Source organism: Protopterus annectens, chromosome 7.part0 (genome assembly GCF_019279795.1).
Source record: "Protopterus annectens isolate FY-2018-M chromosome 7.part0, PAN1.0, whole genome shotgun sequence".
Classification (NCBI taxonomy): domain Eukaryota; kingdom Metazoa; phylum Chordata; order Ceratodontiformes; family Protopteridae; genus Protopterus; species Protopterus annectens.
In genome coordinates this window covers 287,060,748-287,082,621 of record NC_056739.1, presented here as the reverse complement: position 1 = coordinate 287,082,621, position 21,874 = coordinate 287,060,748, and the positions used below count along the sequence as shown (strand labels likewise).

General features: G+C 38.4%; 1 protein-coding gene across 30 annotated transcripts in view; it reads right to left on the bottom strand.

Annotated features, from left to right (window-relative positions):
- The window catches only part of NFASC (neurofascin), a 2,999,343-nt gene that overhangs the window by 1,265,894 nt on the left and 1,711,575 nt on the right, over nucleotides 1–21,874 (bottom strand). For all 30 annotated transcript variants that reach the window (XM_044076767.1, XM_044076768.1, XM_044076766.1 and 27 more), the window contains one exon: nucleotides 18,640–18,762. In XM_044076767.1, the coding sequence (XP_043932702.1) occupies nucleotides 18,640–18,762 (123 nt within the window). The remainder of the gene's footprint in view (nucleotides 1–18,639; nucleotides 18,763–21,874) is intronic.

Sequence of the window (21,874 nt, the reverse complement as noted above, 5' to 3'; positions counted from 1 at the left end):
ATACAAAAGAAGCTAAAGTAGCTCCAGTTGCACAAAAAAATCAAAGAAAACAGATTATGGTGAGTTCGGCATGTGTGCAGGAAAGCAGAAGACACTCTAGTGGAAAAGATTTTAGACAAACAGGAAGAAGAGAAGAGGAAACAAGGGCATCCAGCAAAGAGGTGGATGCATTGAGTAAGAGAAGACCTGCAACAGTCATGCATGAGTGTCGAAGAAGGCAGAAAAGTGGCAATGAATAGAGAGAGATGGAAACAGTTGGCACAACACCCCGACCTCATGTAGAAAATGTCAAAAGGGGGGTTGATGATGGTGGTGGATGGATTTTTCTCATGTGAAGTCTTGCCAGGGGTATCATGCGAATCACAGATGCCATGACCCCCAAAATCCTTAAGTATTCCCTCGCAGTGTTCAAAGTCTGAGTAGAAAAACTTAAAGAAATTATCTTCCTATGGAAGAAAAGTTCTCAGAACTGAGGTGTCTAGTTAACATCCCAGGAACACAATCCTGTGTGAAGGAGTCAAGAAAGACTTTTGAGTGTTCTCTTGGAATCCCAGCTTGTGTAAGAGATCTTTCACTAAAGAGAGAGATCCCTGACACTTTGTAAAGGAATTTGCAAAACTAAGCAAGTCATCTAAATATGGAAACATGTGGATACCCTGTAGCCTGCTATGAGCTATTATTGAGATAGATACTTTGTGACACAGTTGGTGCAGTCAATAGCCCAAAGGGTAAGGCAGAGAATTGATAATGTGATCCAGACACACAGAACCTTTAGAAACATATAAAGTCTGGATGAATAGGGATGTGATGATGAGCATCTTTTAAGTCTAGTGTTGCTAAGAAACTTGGAAGAGGTAGCAGGTTGTAAAGTGACATCATTTTGAATGTGGGCAGTATCACAAACAGCTTTTGTAAAAAAAAGATCAAGAAATGGTCTCCAAGAACTTTCTTTCTTTGGCACTAGGAACATACTTGAATTAAAACCCTTCCCCACCTGTGAAGGAGGGAACTGGTTCTATCAGTACTTGGGACAGCATGTGATGAAGAACTATTAGAAACAAGAGTCTGATCTAGAGGTTGAGTGACCACCTGGAAAGAGGTATTTCCTCCCACTGCCATCTGTAACCTCGATGAATGATTTTTCAGAACCCATTTGTCTGAAACTATCTGTTGCCAAACAGAAAAATGGAGATTCACATTCTGGAAGAAAAAATGGACCAAGGTGGGCAGGTGTTCACAAGGTCTCTTGAATAGTCATTCAGACTTGTTGAACTGTCCTTGGTATCAGTAGTTTTGAGACCTCTTTTTGGAACCCCCTTGTCATTTCTCTTTACGTATCTGTTTGCCTGTATTTTGTTGAGACTGTTCTGTTTTTTTGTCAAAATTGCATGATAAGATAGAAAATCCCTTAGAAAATTTAGAAAAGTAGGGCTAAAAAATCTTAGAAATTCCCTGGATCATCTTGTTTCTTTCATCACACTTTTTGATCACCTCTGAAGCAGAGGAGCCAAACATTAAATCTATCTTCAAGGGAGAATTTAAAGTGTCATTTTTTTTACATCATCTGGAAGGTTCAGAGAATGCAGCCATGCAAACCTCCTCAAAACAGTACCCGTGGCTATACCCCTGGAAGAAGTATCAACAGAGCCATGTGCACACTGTGTAAACAATGAGTATTAACCTATGCAATAAAAGAAACTAAGTCATTTAAATAAGTTTTTCCTCACAAACACATAAACTGCAGCTAGAACATTCCTCATAGTTTCACAGTTTGTCAGAAAACTTTAACATATGAGCCTGACAATTCAAAATTCTAAAAATCAAAGCTGCAGAAGTATCAATAATAATAATAATAATAATTTTCTGTCAATAATTTTTTATCTTTATCAATAATTTCAATAATAATTTCCTGTCAACAATTTTTTATCCTTATCAGAAAGAAAAGGCTTGGAATTAACTAAGTGCTTAGCAGCAGGGGGGATCAACTAAAGCTTTAGCTGCTGGGTCAGGTTTGGGTATAGCGTATAAAAATTTAAAAGCCTGAGGAACTTTATACATCCTATCTGCCTTTTTAGGGGCAGCTGTCTGACTATCAGGCAGTAGCACACACATCCTTTTAAAGCAGACAAACAGGAGGAATAGGTATAGGCACTGGAAAATCCTTATGTAATGGCTCAGTATTTTCTGAGGGACTGAGAAGCGTTATTGTTTTCCCACTGAAAACACTGTCACATTCAAGCAACAGTCTCAGAGAAAGAGAAACCTCCATAGGGAGAATCAGACACTGAGCTCTCCTCTAAGTCTGAATCAGAAATCTGAGATTAAAAACCATGTATCCATCTCACCTTCATGTTCAGAATCAGAATCTTGAATCTCTTCAGCTTAAGAGGAATCCTCCTTTCTTTTAACAAAACTACTTTACAAGATGGATCGATAGCCTGAATTAAACCTTGAGAGTGACCCAGTAAACTATTCCTATCCAAAGAAAATTGAGGAGGAGTAGATACATGCTTGGTTTTCTGTTTCTTTTTGATAGGAAAAATGAGTCCAACAATTAAAACTAATGGCAGTAGCAGCTTTCCAGGGATAGGCTCAGCATTCTGACAAAACAGGGGAAACCTTCCCTTTTCCCACACCCACAACCAACAAGAGTGGCTCTCCCTTGCCTACAGAGGAGACCCCAACAGCTACAGAGGATGCGGCTAACCCAGTTCATCGTGGCTGTGGGTGCTACACCACAGGGATCCAGTGCAAAAGATGAATGGTTTGAGATACAGCAAATAGCCACAGAAGAGTCACCACGTGCGACCTGTGATGACAGAGGGAAACTGATTAAGGGGGTAAGTCAGAATTTTTCAGTCTTCCTTCTTTCAAGTCTGTTAAAGGTTTAACACCTACTTCTACACCCTTTATAAAATTTAAAATAAGCAGTCAGAGCAAGCATCTGGTACACTGACATTTAAAAAAACGATGTGAAGGGATCTCTATAAAAACAGGAGTCCTTCAGAAACAAAGGCAGTTCAATAAGTCTAAATGACTATCAGCAGAGTGCTCCCACTCTCACTACAATGGCAAAACTATATCTTCTCAAAAATCTGACCCTCCATTTTTCTCTTTTAGGGATAGATAATTTCAGATAAATGGGCTCTGAGACTGACACATCAAGAATACAGATGACAGTGGGAATCCCTCTCTTTCTCTCTTTTTCTTTGCAGGGGAATTCTCTTCACCACAAGATCAAACAATTTTTCCCTCCTATCATTCAGAATCTGCTAACTCAGGGGTGTGATAGAAGCTGTCCCTATTTTTTTATAAGGAATAATTTTTATTCAAGAATCATTTAGTTACCAAAGAAAGAAGACTCTTGGTGACCAGTCATAGATCTTTCTTTTTTAAACTGGTTTGTAAAAGTCCCATAGTTCAAAATACTTTCCCTTCATGACTTGCTCCCTCTGATATTCCATTTATGTTTCTTAGTAACTCTATATTTAATGGACGCTTATCCATTTCCTATAGCTTCACATTTTCAACTTATATTATTGTTTTCTATATCTGGATTATACTTTTAGTTTTAGTTTTATTTTACCCTTTGGATAATCATCTTCTCCAAGGGTATTCACAAAGTGTCTAGCTCCAGTCATAGCATATTGCAGAATGAAAGGTATTCACATTTTTCCTTATTTAGATGACTTACTTCTCTTTGCAGAGTCTTTTTCAAAGTGCCAGGAATCTCTCATTGTCTGGAGATCCCTTAACAGATTGGGGTTTCATCAAAACATCCAGAAGTCTTGTCTCTGTCTACAGGACTGTTTTCCTGGGGTCTCCTAGATATTTCGGTTTAAAAAGCTTTTATTCCACAGGAAAATAAGTATATATTTCTACTCAGTCAGAAGCTTCAGCAAGGGATTTCTCAGGATACTAGGATTCATGGCATTCAGAATACTTCTTATTCTTCCAGACAGATACCTCATGAGAAAGATTTGGGAGCCTGTCAGTAGATCGAAGGCAGTTTTGGCGATTGCATTTTCAGCAAAAATGTTTTGCCAAAAGCATTTTCACTGACATTGGGGAATTCCTATTTCTCCATTGTAATGTGACCTCAAAGTAGGTTTATTTAAGTTTGGGGGCAGCCCCAACATGGGGTGTGCAGGGGGACTTGCCCCTTTGCAAAAAAAGATTTACTCTGGAGTTTTATCAAAAGTGCTTTCAGTGAAACATTTCAGAGTTTTTATTTCACTGAGGAAGGCGTTGGAAGATTCAGTGGTAACTAAAATCTGTATGGTCCCAACATCAGCATCCCCTGCCATTCCAGGTTCCTATACTGGAATTTGTAAAAAGGCAACTGCTTTGGTGGAGGGACCAGTGTTATTTGAATGTAAGACTTCCATTTTCCTTTCATTGTCCAGCAGTCTGTAACTACAATCGCATCATGCTTTGCTTGGGGAGCGGTGTCTATGGCAATAAAAGTGCAGCATGTTTGGAACAAAAAGGACAACTGAACCAGCTCTTCAAGCTGATTTGTGGTTGATAATATGGAAAATAGTTGTACTGATTGCTCTGCCTTCTGCAAGAAGACTGTCCCAAATTTCATGCTCTCATGGTGCAATCTTATCTTACTTTCCACAATGGTAGTGTTTCCTTGGGAACTAATTCTTCTTTTATAACTAAAATAGTTTTCAGGTGTACGTTGAGTCAGGCTGTCCATCTCCCTTGTCTTCTCTCTAGAGCATGAGAATGAGACAGAAAGGATTCTTCATATTCTGGGTAACCACAGACAACTCAGATATTGTATTTTTATCACCTTTATTGACTTATCTATCACTTAAGACACATACAAACATATATTTATATAAAAGAAAACAAACCATGTTAACATGTCCACAGATAAAAGATTATACATCACTTTTATACAGTTATCATCAGTTCAACATTATATAAATTGCTCAATCCTCGACTTTCCTTAAACTTCACTCCCACTCAAAATGCATGTATTCCAGTAATTTTAATTTTTTACAATATGCTCCTATCCTTTTCTAAAGATCACAGTTTCATTTCTTTTTATCTCTCTTATAATATACACTACTTTAAATACAGTTGGTTCAGACTTTTGAGTTTCATCTTCCAACAATTGCTTTTTTGGCAGCCACCAGAATTAAACTTAATAAGGCCCTACTATGTCTAGGGACAATTAGGATCCTGTATCCCAGCTCAAAAATCATTTCCTTAGTTATTCCCATTTGCTCACCCAATATTTCTGACAGAGTATTCTGTAGGGAATTTTTAAGAGTCTGCCAACTCGTTACACTTTGAAAACATATGCTCCCAGTTACCTATTTCTTCCCCATCACACCTCCAATATGTGCCATCTACTGGAGGAAAAATTCTGTGAAATCAGCTTGAAGTATAAAAATACCCATGCAAACCCTTCCAATCAGAAATCTTAATCGTGTAGACTTTGTTGCACATTTGGGAGCCATACATATGCCCTCCCATTGTTTCATTGTGAATTGATTATCCAATCGCTCTTTCCAGTCTTTTCTAAACTCCTCTGATTTCTATAATTATGACAATATTTTTTCTGCCGAACTAATTATCTCTTTTTTAACAGCAGCTTCTGTTCAATTCAGATTATCTTGACAGAACTAAAACTATCAGTAGCATGGCTCAGTTATTCATTTCTTAGGAAGGTAAGAAAACTCAGCCTGTGTCAAAGCAGACTACCTCCAAATGGTTGTCACATCATACTTTATTTGTTTATACCCACCACAATAAGGCAATTCCGGGCAGGGTCATGGAACACACAACCAGAGCCTTGGCTTCATCAGTGGCTTGTTGTAAATGGGTGAAATCTTGAAGTATTCTACAAGAAGTAACTTGGTCCACTGTACATGCAAAGCACTACAGACTAGATTACTTCTTGGAGTTTAAAGCAGGATTTTCTAGGGCCATTCTCCAAGGTCTCCTGGACTCTTATTCTTCCTCCTTCTACTTAGAAAAAGCTACAGTTTTCTACTATGTAGCTAAGGGTAATACAGCAGTGATCCTATGATGAACATAGTACAGCTATGTAAGTAAACGTACCATAACAGAAGATATCTGAATGATCACTGGTGCAGTAGAAACTCCCTCCATCTCTCTTATTTTTTGTATGCCTTTTATTGCCAGGATTAGGACTTTGATTTTATTTACCCAGCATTGACCTCTTTTATTACTCACATTTGCACACATTTGGCAGACAAATGTGGGGTTGGTTAAGTGTTGATAAAGTGCATGGAGCAGAGCACTATTAACTGGATGCACTCCAAAAAAGGCACTGTAAGGTGTGGAAAGACTTTTACAGGGCCTGTCCCTTTTCTCCAAGCCTTTTGGGTTTCTAATACCGAGGCAGGAATGGATCCTGTGATAATATGTGGTAGCGTCATCTGTGCCAGGGAGAGTAGGGTAGTACATGTGCACATATGGCAGCACAGTCAGCTGGAGTTTTGTGAAGAAAAACAGTTTATGCCATTTGATTATCACTTTGATTTGTACAGATGCTTGTGTTAAGAAAACATGTTTGTAAAGTTACTTATGTTAAAAATGTATAAATGTATATTAGGTTGTATTGCTGTAACTGATCAAATGTGAAGGCTTTAACAGAGAACCCTGGAAGGGTGGAAAGTTTGAAACTGTGTTATAGCTTTCAGATGCTGCCACAGACCTTAGTAAAGTCCTATGTGTGTGTGTGTGCGTACTGTACCAGAGTCAGGTGACCAGAGGTGATGTCATCCTCTAACCAGCTGAGCTCTTCGGAACCTTCACAACAGCAATTTAGAATTTGACAGGAAAGATTTCTGACAGGATTTATATCTCACACATCCACACAGTGAGTCAGAGTAAGATTCAGTCAGTCTGACAGAGTGAGACAGAGAGAAATCATCTGCCTTTTGTTGTGGTAAGATACGCAGCACATATCAGCCTGCCTTGCTTTAGTGAGTAGACCAGGAAAGGTAATTCTTTAGTTAGACAGGGACATAGTGAATAGTTTAGTATTGTTTTTTGTAACTGTGAAAAACTATCCAACTGTATTATTTTTGAAATCTCTTGTGGTTGAACTCTGTTGTTTATTGTATTCAGTATTATCTTGTTTTCTGTCTTATTATTTATTATTAAATATGTTAATACCTTTTATTGTTGCTGTTGTCCTGTTTGATTCTCAGCTAGAGCATCTTCTGTGTGGAGACATGCGCAAATGTGCGTACCTTTGTTGAAGGTTGTGCGTCAGGGCTGGCAACTCGGTACGTAAATATTTACTGCCAATCATTAGCAGACCGGAGTTCCGCTGTGGCAACCCCCAACAGGGAAAAGCCGAAAGATACAACAACAACAACCTTTTATTGTTGCTGTTCCTTTAGAGAATGCTTTTAACATCTTGAGAGTACTTATGCTTATTTGAGTGACACTGTGGCCATTCCTGAAAACCTTGCTGCTCTGACCACACTCCATTATTACTATTAATTGTACACATTATAATTGGGTATCCTTTGTAAGAGCCTTAATATAGTTGACTGATGGCAGCCTGATTACCTCTGAGTCTGGGCAAAAAGGGAGAGAGCTAGTAAATCTGTGTCAGCTTTTCCCAGGTGTGCATGTGTACATGTAAAACTCAAATATTCAAGTGTGTGTCAGCTACTGGGAACAGGGACACAGAGCTCCTAGGTGGTCATTGTGGAGTTTTGTTTGGGCTTGGAACGAGTAAGAAAGTCCAGCTCCAAATCAGGAGAGTGCTCTCTGTGTGCTCTTAAGGGAAATTGTGCTTGGTGCAGGGAGCTGCACCTGAAAATACTGTGCAAATCCATCTTTGCTCTTAGTAACCATCCCTCACCAGAGTCAGTGGTGAGACTGAGTCTCCTTGATTGCTGGCCTGCTGTAGGGAAAACTTCACAGACCCTATTCCCAAGTCAAGTATGATTAAAGTTCATGAAATTAGTATTGTTTCAGTCTTTAATGTTAGCCAGAAGTGCTCTTCGCGGAACCAGCAATGTGCCCAGTAACAACTCTTCCTACAATTTGTGTGGAGTTGCGTATATAGGTAACATATCTAAGTAACATTGTAAATTACTTTTTATATTCTTTTTTATAAGACTAATTGCTTCTACTACTACTAGAACTGTCTGGGTATATGTCTTCCACATTGCCCTTGTTTCTGCCTGAAAATCCTGGTATATTATGACTTTGTGTCTCTCTGTACGTAAGACACTGTAATCTTATGTACTGCAACAGTTTCAGTGATTAATGCTATTTTTGTCTTATTTCCATGGACTAATGTATCTAGTTTTCTCGCATCTGTTTTTTGAACTGTTGGTAATGGATAATCCCACATGATATAAGCTTCATCATTTTCTATGATGCTTTGTGGCTCATGTTTCCTGTGTTTTTCAGCTACTTCAGTGTAATAATGTTTGCACAATCCCCAATGCAACAATCTTGCTACACTATCATGCCTTTCAGTATATAGTACTTCTGCCATTAGTATATCAGAACCAGCAACAAGATGTGTGACTGTTTCCAATTCTGTTTTACAGAACCTAAATTTGTCTGTTTCTCCCACATGTTCAATGGACTTTGCAAACTAACATGTATGTAGTCCATTATCTTGGGCAGCCAATATTAACCATTCATTTGGTTTAAATTCACTTCTCCTTAACCATTCATGCATTTGATCCAGATAAACCTGAGGTTGTTCCAAGAGTTTTCTATACTTGCAACAATATTTAGACATGTTTCACATCTCTTGCCTTCGCATCTGGTCCTTCACCTTATATTCTTTCTTTTGTTTTTTGGAACATTCAGTTGCAGCATGATTTTCTGGTTTGATTTCCATTCCCACTTGACGCTGATATGTTTCTGCTAAACTAGGCAGGGAAGTCATTTTAGACTTATTCTCCTCATGTTTCAAAACTTTCACTATGCTTGGGTCTTCTGAGGTCAGCAGATATGTATACAGTCCCATAATCAAAATTAGAAATGACCAAAATAAGACATAAGCTTTTTGAATATTAATGTATATATTAATGATAATATGATAGGTACTAGAATCTATAGAAAAGAAGTTAAAACTGCTACATATTTACACAACACTAGTATGTATCTCCCCATATACACAAAAAAGCACTGTGCACAGTCAGCTCCTTACAGCCAGTCAGCTAAATACAGATAAATCTGACTGCATCAAACAGCTAGATGAGATGGTCACAGAGTTTAAAGATAGGGGTTATAGTATAAAACTGTTAGAAGAAAATAAAAAAAAAAAAAAAAAACAAGTGTTGAGTGAAAGAAATGGCCTAGCTAGACTATATTTCTCAGACAGAAAAGAAAGTCCAACTAATGGGACTGTAAGTAATATTATGGATAGTACTTCCAGAAATAAATTTACATACATTATGCAATATAGTGCACATACCAATAGGGTTAAACAACGTACAAGACAAAAATGGTTTATATTATGTTTATCTGATATAGTTAAAGACATTGTAGGTTCATCACCTAGTTTTGCATTTAGGAAATGTAGGAATCTGAAACAACAACTCTGTTGGAAAAGCCTACAAATGTGCTTTAAGAATGCTATAATAAAAACTAAAAATACTGTGCCTTGCTATGATTGCCAGTTTTGTTAGTACATAAAAAGAACAATTTTTTTTGAACACCCTAATACAAGTAAGACATTTTATTTTCACAAGTTTGTCACTTGTAAAACCCAGAATGTGGTTTATTTAGCCACCTGCAAAAAATGTACTTCATTTTATGCTGGAAAAACCAACAGGATGTTAAAAGAAAAGATAGCCCAACACCTGTCTAATATATGCAGGGAGGCAGAGAGTAATACCTTAGCTAAACATATCATAAGCTCAGATAAAGCACATAGTTTTACATTTAGCATTATAAAAACCATTGACAGAAGTATTAGAGGAGGGGATATTGTGTTGAATAATGAGAACGTTGAATATAGATGGATTAATTACTTTTAAGCAGATGGCACGAATGGGCTGAATGATATTATGAGTTTAAAACCTGTTCTTAAGAGAAGGTCCCTTTTTCCATGAAACAAGCACTCGGTTGTTTATTTTAATTATTTTATTGTTGCTGTGCTTCTATTGGTTTGAATTTGTTTATGTGGTGTACATATGAAAATGTGTTATAGTATGATATTATGCACCAAGAAGAGTTTTATCTCGAAAGCTTTGCTATTAAACTTATTTTTACATCACTTTGTGAGATCCTTACTTTTTATTCTTAGACTGTTTGGTTTGGAACGCTATTCTGGGTATTTACCGGTTTGTTTTTTTTGGAGTCCCGTGATTGCAGATCTATACATGTAATCAATTTTGAGGAAGCCCATACCTCCCTCAGAATGGTGAATATATAATCTTGGTATTTATTTATTTTTATAATTTAATGAGTACGAAGCATCCTTTTTGTTATCCTGTCCAACCTACCCAACACACTTTGAGGCCAGACAGTCACTCCAAAACTGTAAGTCAGGACACAAAGAGCAAATTTGTTTATAGCTTGGACTTTACTCTTAGATGTCAATGCTGTTTCAGTATTAATTTAAGTCTTCTAAAATATTTGTTACTAAGTTTTATTCACATCTGTTCATGTTTTATTGTCGATCCTTCATCAGTTCCCAAATATTTATACACTCCCTCTTGCCCAAGTTCTTTTATAACACATTCTTGTCCCAAACTGATGTTTTCTTGGTGCTGTAGCTTTCCTGCTTTAAAGGTTGCTTTTGCACATTTATCAAGACCAAATGATGTTCTTATATTATTTGAAAAAGTTTTGACCACTTGCAGTTGTGCTTTCAGTTCCTCATCTGATGAACTATACAGTTTTAAATCATCCACAAAAAGAAGATGAGAAGTATTTACAATTTGTTGTTTTCTGGCCGCCAGACTGTAGCCATGACCTAATCTGTTAAGTAGACAGCTTAATGGGTTAAAATCAAGACAAAAGAGTCAGAGAGTCACCCTGGAATATCCCCCTTTGAATTTTTATCCCTGGAATAATAATTTGCCCTTTATCATGGCTTAACTGCAAAGCGGTTTGCTACTGTTTCATGGTCAATGTAATGTAATCAATCAGTGCAGGGTGTATCTTATACATTTTAAGCATTCTTTTATCCATAAATGTAGGATAGTGTTAAATGCTTTTTTGTGGTCTATCCATTATTTAACAATAAATGATAGAACAGCTTTGTAAGATCTTACCATAATCATAGATGTCTTTCTCTTCTATGTTTCAGTATTCTTTACATATGAGTTGTATTCCACCAGTCAACCTGATGTATGGCTTTTATACAAAAGCTTATTGCCACTGCCAGTATGTGGGACATTGCACAAAGTCACTGAGAACGTCAGCCACCCTCAGAATAAGTTAGTCTCATGACCAAAAATAATCCAAAGGCCACATAGCAAGGAGTTATCCTAGGAAAGAACAAGTAGTGGGGGAAGGTGGGAGGGATAGAATACTGCAACATAGAACAGAAGGACATCTAAGGTTATCGTAAGATTTTACACAGCTATTCTAAGTCCTTCTCTTTAATGTTACAGTATTCTTTACATATGGGTGAGTGCAAAAGCTCATAGGAAACCCAGGGAGGAGGATGAAGTAGAGGAAGACAATGCAAAAGCATTTTCTATAAATCAATGCAGAATTGCCCTAGCAAATACTGCCTTGGATCTGGAGATAGTGTCTAACTTGTAATGTTTTGTAAAAGTATAAATAGATGATCAAGTAGCAGCTTCCAAATGGGATGAGCATCTAAACCTTTAAAGAAAGCCCCTGAGGAGGCAGCAGATCTGGTAGAATGGGCCTTAACTGAAGATGATAAGGATTTCTCATGAAAGTCATAGCAAAACACAATAGTCTTAGAGATCCAAGAAGAAATAGTTTGTTTGGAAACAGGTAAACCTAGAGCCCTGGGATGAAAGAACACAAAGAGTTGATCAGACTTCCTAATTGACTTTGTTTTTGTCAAGACAAAATCCGAGCTGTCTATGCACATTTAAAGAATGCAGAAACATCTAACTAGGAGATTGAGGTGAGGGAAAGAAAGTGGGCAACAAAATGGACTGATTAAGTGACACCTCATTCACCACTTTTGGCATGAAGGATGGATTAGTTCTCAAAGATACTCTGTCCTTGTGGAAAACCAAAAGGGGGGGTGAAGCCATCAATGGCTGAATCTCAGAGACCTTTCTAGCATACGTTAAAGCAACTAAAAAGACTGTTTTCCATGTGCAAATCTTCAAAGAAGCAGAGGCCACTGGCTCAAAAGGGGCCTGAGTAAGCTTCTCTAAAACATAGTTAAGATCCCAAGGAGAAGGAACTGGTCTCCTGGAAGGTTTAATGGTTTAGGACACCTTTAAGGAAAAGCTTAACTTCTAACCTGGAAGCTAAGGGAAGAGTCAATGGCAAACAAGCAGACAGAGCAGAGCAGTGGACTTTGACTGAGGAATAGGAAAGGCCACTATTTAGCAACTCACACAGGTAAGAAATCACTAAAGGAATGCCCCCACAGAAAGGGGTTCCTGTTTTCTTTTGTGGCACCAGATAGAAATTTTTTTCCACTTGGAAACATAAGATTTTCTAGTATCGGGTTTCATGACCTCCTGCAAAACCCTAAGCATGTCCTTAGAAAAAAAATATGCTTAAAAGGGATCAAAAGTTGATCCCCCACAAGATCAGCTGCAGAGTTGGCAGACGTGGATGAATCAAGGATCCCTTGTCCTGAGTGAGTAGGCCCAACTGTTGAGGTAACTTGTAGTCATGACCTTTGGCTAGCTGCAAAAGAAGAGGGAACTAGTGCTGTCTTGGCCAAAAGGGGGTCACTAGCAAGATTTTTTTTTCCTGCAGAATTTTCAGCAGGACATTTTGAAATAGAGGGAAGAGAGAATGCATAAGGAAACATCCCCTTCCATGAGAAAGAGAAAGTGTCCACCTTCCAAGCTTGAGGGTGAGGGACCCTGGCACAAGAAAGAGGAAGTTATCTGTTCAGAGGGGAGGCAAAGAGGTCCATTTCTGGAGTACCCCACCGGTGAACTGGATCCAGGAACATATCTCTGTGAAGCATCCACTCATGGGATTGTGTCATGGATAGTTCTGAGCAAACGGGAGGTACACAGCATGCAAAGTCACTTTGTACTGGATAGCCAATTCCCGTGCTTTGATGGCTAGTCAACAAAGAAGGTAAGATTTTGTCCCCCCTGCTTGTTTATGTACCAAAGGACCATGTATTGGCTAAGAATCCTGTGTGGTACTGTCAAGAACAGAGGATGAAAATTCTGCAAGGCCAGAATCAGAGCCCTCATCTCTCTGATGTTGATGTGCTCCTGCTGCTGAGAAAGAGACCAAAGACCCTGTACCTTCCTAGAAATAAAAGTTGCTCCCCAACCTAAGTCTGAGACATTTGTAAAGAGCTGCTGAGCTAGCTGCAGTACCTGAAGTGGAAGGCCAGGGTTCTGACTGAGTTGCTGCATCCACCAAAGCAACTCTGTTTTCAGGCAGGGAAGAAGAGGAATCAAGACATCTAAAGGATGAGCATGCTGGTACCAAATAGTCTTTAGAAACTACTGGAACTTACTTAAGTGTAATTTTGCAAAGGGCAACATGGGGATTGTGGAAGACATAAACCCCAGCAGTCTCAGAAATTCCCTTGCTGTGATGGAAGGAAGAGACAGAAAGGACTCCATGAAATCCCTTAGAGAGAGGACTTTTTCTGAAGGAAGAAAAAAATTATCTGTCTATTCAGAACCTGCATCCCAAGAAAATGAGATCCTGATTAGACTGGATTTTCTGAAATGTATTGAAAATCCTAGGACCTTTAGAAGGGGACTAGCTAGGGCAAGGTGTTGTTTTAACAGATCTGGGCTGCTGGCAAGGAAGAGCAGATCATCCAAGTAGGGGTAAACCTGAAGCCCTTTCACCCTTAGGTAGGCAATGGCCTGGGCCAGGCACTTTTTGAATACCCTTGGAGCAGAGGAAAGACCAAAAGGCAAGGCAGAAAACTGAAAGTGCAAAGAACCCACCGAGAAGTGCAAGAAATTCCTGAACTGAGGATGGATAGGGATATGCAGGTATGCATCCTAGAATTCCACAGAGGCTAGGAAGGATTGATGGGGGACCAGGTGAATAAGAAATTGTAGAGACAGCATCCAGAAAGAAGACACCACCAGGAAGGTGTTTAAGACGGAGAGGTCTAGGATAGGCCTCCAAGGGCCATCTTTTCTTGGCACAAGAAACATCCTTTTCCCTGTTGGTCTGGAGGAACAGCCTGAATGGTGCCTTAGTGTGAGAGCTGAGCAAGCAACAAAGAGAACAGATGAAGTTGGCTGGAAGGAGGGCGAGGTGTCCCCTTGAAAAGCGGAAGAGTCTTCCAAGTCATTAAGTATCCGTTTTGGATGATGGAAATGACCCATGGGCCCTGAGTGATTTCCTTCCAGGCTGAAAGGGAAAGAGAGAGGTGAAGAGATAAAGGAGTATGACTTGGAAGAAGCACTTGGTTTTCACAGAGAACTTAGTCTGGGCTGAAAGGGCTGTTGATGAGCAGGGGAAGAAGTAAAAGATTTTGACTGTGGTGGTCTCCTGGAAGACTTCTTTGGCCTATGTCAAGATGAAACAAAATTGGAGAAGTGAGCAGGCCTTCTGACAAAAGGAGTTTTGGCAGGGAAATTCCAATGGAATTTAGGGACTGTGGAAACAAACAAGTGTTTCAAATTCTGTTGCTCCTTACCCTTTTCTTTCAAAGACTTAAAAATGTCTGCAGCTGCTGTGTCAAAAAGGGCAGAGTTATCCAATGGAGCATCAAGCAATTTGGCCTTTATGTCATCAGGAAGTGACTGAAGGCATAACCAGGAATGCCTTCTGGGTACAGATGCAGAAGCAGCTTTCCTGGAAGATGGCTCCACAGCATCATAACTACATTTGATCAAATGTCTTGCCAACTGGGAGGAAGCAGACAAATTAAGAATCAGTGATTTAGCCTCTGAATCAGGTAATTCAGAAACAGCCAGGGATGCCTGAGGAAGCAGGGCCAGAGACTACCTAGACATGTATGTCTGGTAATTAATAGCTCCATTACCAAAGTGGAAGAGGTATAGACCTTCTTCCCCAAGCTTTCAAAAATCTTGCTTTCTTTGTCAGAAAGAATCAGCTTTGCAGAAGGTGACATGAGAGAAGATTTGTCAGAAGTAATGGAGACCACAGCAGGGCCAGCAGAAGGACATTTAAAAACAAGCTTACAGTCATCAGGGACCTTATAAAATCTGCCAGGACTTTTAGGGGCAGGGGCCTGGGAATCTGGGAAAACTGCTGAGGGTGCAAGGGCTTCTATCTGGAGATGGTCATAGTATCTTTTTTGCTCCTCAGAAATTTGAGAAGAATCCCATTTAAAGAATTCCCTCATCTTATTAATAGTTTCCCCAAAGGAAAGCTCTTCCATAGGGGAATCTCCCCCATTAGACTCCTCCTCTGGAGAGGCATATTCCAGAAAATAAGGAATCTGGGTGGAGCATGTCAAGGAATCTTCATCCAAAACAGAATCCTCAGAGTCTGAATCAGGAATCTGATACTCAGCAGCATGCGCAGAAGGAGACAACTGAAACTCAGATGCCAACACTGGGGATAACGAGAAAGCAGGCAAGGGAATCATAGAAGCAGAAGCTGAAGTCCTCAAAGCCATCAAGGCTTTACTAAGACCCTGTGAAAAGGCATATCAGTCAAATGGAGCAGTGGAAGGAATGGTGGAATGTTTTGTCTTCTGCTTCTTCTTAAGAGATTTTTCTTGATGAGGAGAATGCCCAGACATAGGTCTTATGTCCGAGACGTCTTTAGACAGAGGGGCAGTAGCATTTCCCGAGTCCTCCAGAATAACAAGCCATGATTCCTTCAAGCTCCCCAAACCAGACATCTGCATGGCCTTGGATGTGCTAAGATCTACCCCCTTGTTGGCTTCTGCTGAGGTACCCACTGAAAAAGCAGACCCTACCTTTAAATGCACCACCAGGTTTTCAATAACCTCAAGGAGTATGTCAGGAGTAGTAGGTGCAGCCGAAGAGGATTTGGGCCTAACTTTGTGATAACCTTCCTCTTCAAAGACAGCTCAGTCAAAGGACTTCCAGAACCCTCCACTGTATCTCTAGCCAGATGTTTTAAGTCCCTAATTTTCTAGGTAAAGATTTAAGGCCAACAAACAACTATGCAACGTCTTAGGCACAAAGGCCTGACAGATCGAACAGGAATGACGGTCATAAGAAGCCCCTAAACAGAACAAGCAAAGCTCATGACTATTCTTATGTGGAATTTGCTTTCTACACCCAGACTTGTCCTTCCTGGATGAAATTAACAACAAAAAGATGCAGTAGCAAGAAAATAAATCCCCTACAGGGTACTTATCTGAAGCTGCAAGGCAAACCAATGATACCTGACAGCAGATCGAACGTAAGAGTCAACCTTTCCGAATGGCAGCAAAAAAGATCTGAGGGTGGTACATGTGGACGTCCCTTTTATGGCTGACGTTCTTAGTGACTTTGTGCAATGTCCCACGTACTGGCAGTGGGAATAAGCTTTTGCATACAGGCCGGATGTCGGGTTGACTGGCAGAATACATCCCATATGTAAAGAATACTGCAACACTGAGTAGAAGGACATTGTATGTTCCATATGACTTTCTTTTATTACCCTTTTGTTCTATTGCCACGATTGAGTTTTCTTCTAAATGACTATAAACTCTCTCAACATCAATTCCAGTATGTAGTTTATACATTGTCAGAAGGCAAGTTGTTGTTCAATAATTTTTAGGATAGCATGCAGGTTCACTGTTAAGTAGGAATATTGTTTTTCCTGGTGTTAGCCAAGCTGGTATCTGTTCAGGGTGCACATATAAATAGTTCTTACCCATGGCTAAATCTTCATACAAAGATGGTAATACTTTTAGAGAGAAGGTAGGCACTGCATCTAGGCCTAGGGTTTTCCAATTAGGAGCTTTTCTTAACTTTATTTCAGTCTCTCTGGCCATTACTTCATTCCATTTCAAGTCTTGTACATTGGAAATTCTTATTCTTTCTTTTACTTCTTCTGTTCATTTAGCATCTTTGTTATGTTCCACACGATCTTCATAGATATTCCTCTAAAATGTATCTATTTCTAATTTATTTGGTGGTGTTTCAATTCTTTTTTGCCTTGTTTCCCAGTTCTCTATAAAACTTTTTTGGGTCATCAATAAACTGCTTATTTTGTACTTTTCCTTTATATGCCTGTCCTGATATTTTTAGTTAATTATTTGCAATAGTGCATGATTAATCCTGATCTGTTATAATACTGAGCACTGCTTTTATCACAATATCTTTCTGAGTATTTTTGTTGATCTATTCCCTCTTCTATACTCTTCTAATAGTAACACCTCTTGTCTTAATTGCTTTATAGTTTTCTCTGTTCACTTGCTATTAGGATAAGCCCGTGTTCCATCACAGTCTGCATCTCTAAGGACAGAGTCTTCTATATGCCAAACTGTCAAAGGGCTGTCATATAAGCCCAGATGTATGAGGTCAAGTGAATCCTATTTAAATGAGCTGCCAAGCCCTGCTGGTCCTAGAAATGACTGTGGAGAGGAGCCCTTATCCTGACTTCAACAACCAATCACCTAACCGAGAATTTAAGGGAATGATTTCTGGTGCTTGTCCCTTCTTCAGTTATGCAAATGTGGAGTTAGTAAACATGACGCAGTATGAGAGGATGAAGAGGGTTTCCCTTGCAGAAATATTTTTCTCCCTGCTTCTTTTTTCTTTTTCAATGTTACTGCTTAGGTTAGTTTATTTGGTTACTTTAGATATTTTTACTTTAGAAAGCTCCAGTGTTGCTGCCTTTATTTTATCATAAATCCAGTCTGAAATGCCACCATCTTGGCAGAACTTAAGTCCTGGAATTTCCCTCTTCACTTATGGCCATGTTTTATGTCAAGCTCTTTCACTAGCAGCAGGACAGAAGTAATGTCCTGTTGGTTGTGGCTCACGATTTGGAGGCTACAAGAACTCTTCAGTGGACTTCAGAGGATTCTGGTTCCTAGGCATAAAAAGCATGCAGTCTTCCATTATGAGCATGATCACTGAAATATGAGTTGTGTGACAGGTAGAAAAGAACTGAGAAGCACAGGTACTAAGCGCACACACTCATCCAAACCTTTAATGCAACAGCATGCACCCCAGACTTTGGGATTTTAACAGGAAAAAAGCAAAGTGAGAACATACGAGAGTGGAAATTTCAACAGTCAAATTACCATAGAATTCTCTCAATATTAATTAAGGCTGTTTGCTGTGATTATTCCCTTGTTCCAAGCACAAGATGGGAATTCAAAGCTACACTTCGTTCACAGCTCTTTCCTTTCCTGATACATAAAAACAAAAATGTGTCACCAGTGGAAAGACAGCAATGAAAAAAAAGCCATCAGGACTGGAATGCTGTATTAGAAAGTCAGAAGTAAGTTTCATAAAAATTATATACTGTGCCTTGTAAAAACAATGGAGTTTCTTCATATACAATTCATATCTTTCATTAAAACAATATCATGCAACCAAGTAACAGAGACGAGTAACTAAAACTTACTGCTATTCATCCAGAATATGACAGGGGGTGGGAGCCCAGGAGGAGGATTGCACCGTAGAATAAGTGAGGCCCCTTCCTGTACTTCAACAGGCTCTAGGTGTTCCTTTGGCCACAATGGCGACCCTGTTGGATGGAACATAGCAAACAAATGAAATGACAAAAAGTACAGCTATATACAAACTTACCATATAATACAGCTGCACATGAACTTACGCTAAATGATTAACTACATAGTTAACCATAAAGGGTTCTCTGGAGAACAGCTGAGGTCGTTAAAACACTAATCAAGACAGAAAAGTTTATCAGCCTCAAAATGAAAAAAGGGAAAGAAAGCACAGCACAACACTGCTTGCTACACAGACTCTCCTCAGACACAGTATTTTACCATGGTTGGTGTAACTAAACCTCCTTGCTTTAGAACACCTACTGCAAACAAAATAAAAAAGTTCTACTAATAAAAACATAATTTAAGTGTAAAATCAAAAGAACTCCTTTTCTTGAACATGCAGCATACTGATTTGTAATATAAATACCAATTCTCAGGCTATCCCTTCTATAAAAAATGTTTGCATCTTAGTGCTTTTTTTTATTTATTTTTTAATCAAAGTTAATAATAAATAAGGGGATATGCTAGTGCTATCATTGTTTAAAATGTAATCCTAGGTAAAGATATGAATAAAAAAAAACGAAATAACAAAGATATGCTAGGAATCTAAGCACCTGTAGTAGGAAAACACACACTGTGACCTTACAATAACCAAGAATATCAGAAGCTTTACTACTATCATACAAATAGACTAACAATATATGAAGCAAGTACCCTGTCGATTTCCCCAAATATTAAAAAATCACATTCAGCTCTCTTCCATGCTCTCCAAGTTTCTATTCTCAAATTCTGTATGCCTTTGGTGACAAACTTTGAACCACATCTTCAAGGAGTACATGCCAATTCCCCCAACAATCTCTCAGTGAGGTTGTAACAAGGAAAGGAAATAGAATGGTGATTGAGAAACACAGGAGAGATGGTTATGAGAACATATGAGATATGGTAAGGCACTTGGAAGAAGGAATCAGGGGAGGAAACTATGTATATGTTTATATTAGGTCCAATACAGCTCTAGAGAAGAACTATAATGAGTAAAAGGGACATCAAAGAGTCCATACCAAGAAGCCTAAAGGAGGATGGATGGGAAATTTAAGGAGGAAATGCAGAAGTATATGACAAAATGAAAAAAAAGTGATAAAAGTTGGGAAGAAAGGCATTGCCACATCACTGAGGGAAGAAATGAAAGTTGGGATGGAAATTACAAACAAGGTGCAGGGGCACAACGATTCAGGAAGCAGGAAGAGATTCTGAATCAATTTTATGTATCAACCTTTACAGAAAGAAGTGGAGAGTACAGCTCTGGTGCAGTAAAAGGGATTATGTAGTAGAACTTGAGAGATTATGCTACAAATCAAGAAAGAGTCGAACATTTTGCAAGGCATAATGGGAGCACAAATCATAGGGATAAATATGGACTGCCACCTAGTAGTGCATCTAACAGGTCTATTAACTGATTTGTTCAAAGAGCCCTAAAAAGAGGGAGCTGGTTCCAAAAAACTGAAATAATGCTACACTTCTATAAGAGGCCTAGTTCATCAGGTAACTACAATTGGTTACCCTGGCATCAGTGATAGAGGTTACAGTCAGGATTCTTAATTGTAAGACAAATTTTAGCATAGTGGACATGAGTTACAATCAAGAAATAATTGTCCTCATATAATGTGTTCAGCAGTTTTTTTCCAAATAAAAACATCAATAAACCACAGTAATAAAGTATTCTGGAAACTTGACACAATTAGAACTCAAACATAATAAAAAACAGTAACTGTAATAATAAAATATTGCATAAGGTTTTAAAATATTATATATATATATATATATATATATATATATATATATATATATATATATATATATAAATATACATGTCTATCTGTATTTATGCTACAATATTTGACAAAACCTTTTACCAGTCCACAAAATGTTAAGGCCTTCACAAACATTTGCATTACTTTAATAAAGGACAAAACCAAAATCTCTTAAAAAAAACCTCAACCTGTTAATAACATTTAATGAAAACAAAATCAGTATATGTAGAATTATGATATTTTTTATCAATTGTATACAAAATGTAGGCTACCTTTTGTGGAGTAGGTTCCCTTATAGGCTCTCCCCAATGGAGTGGCTGGTTCTCCATGGGATCAACAAGTAAAAACAAAAGGAAAAGTCTCTTTGTTCAAAGTAATCTATTGTATTCCTGTAGGTATTTTGCAGGCAGACAGCTAACCAGAGAAGAATGTACACATTCTCAACATCAAGTAATAAAAACTTTGAGCAATCCTTCTTTGAGCTTTAAGTGGTCTGGTTTATTGAAAGTAATGACTGCTTTCATCTGTCACAATTCATCAGATACAATGTTTCTTCCTGAAGAACCATTATAATTCTAGTTTAAATAACCCTTAACAAGGACGTGTGGTATAGAACAGCCCTTATGATTGGGGGAAGGATTTAGTTCCTGATAGGCTTAGTGTTGTGCCTTTTGGTTGGAGGGGAGGTCAAGCCCCTAATCACAATATGAGTCACAGACTGGTTAGGCTGTTACTCACATCCATATCTTTGTTAAGGACAAAGATGCATTGTACTTTTTGAATTCTGGCAGATGAAAGCACTCATTACTTAGACTAAAATGGAAAACTTAAAGCTCAAAGAAGGAATGACTAGCATTTTTATTGCTTGATGTTGAGAATGTGTACATTCTGTTCTGATTAGCTGACTGCCTGCAAAATACCTACAGGAATACATCAGTGGATTACTTCAAATAAAGCAGCTTTTCCTTTTGTTGTTACTATTTATCAGTTGTTTGATCAAAAACACGCAAAAGTTGTCAGGTATTTTTTGTGTAATCATTTCAAAGCTTCTTATCTTGTTAAATATTTAACTCCACAAAGGTTTTATACAGTTACTTTTTAAAACAATTATAATATATTAGCTTACTCTACCTTATAAATCTATGTATAGGATTCATAGCTGGAAAACAGGTGGTTAACTTCATAGAAACTATGCATGCATTAAAACAGTCAAACTGTATGTGAAATAATTCAGTGGCATGCACTTGAACAAAGTCTTCCACAAATTCACCTACTGCTGACTTGTACTGACTGAGTTGTCATTACTTTCCCATACTGATGA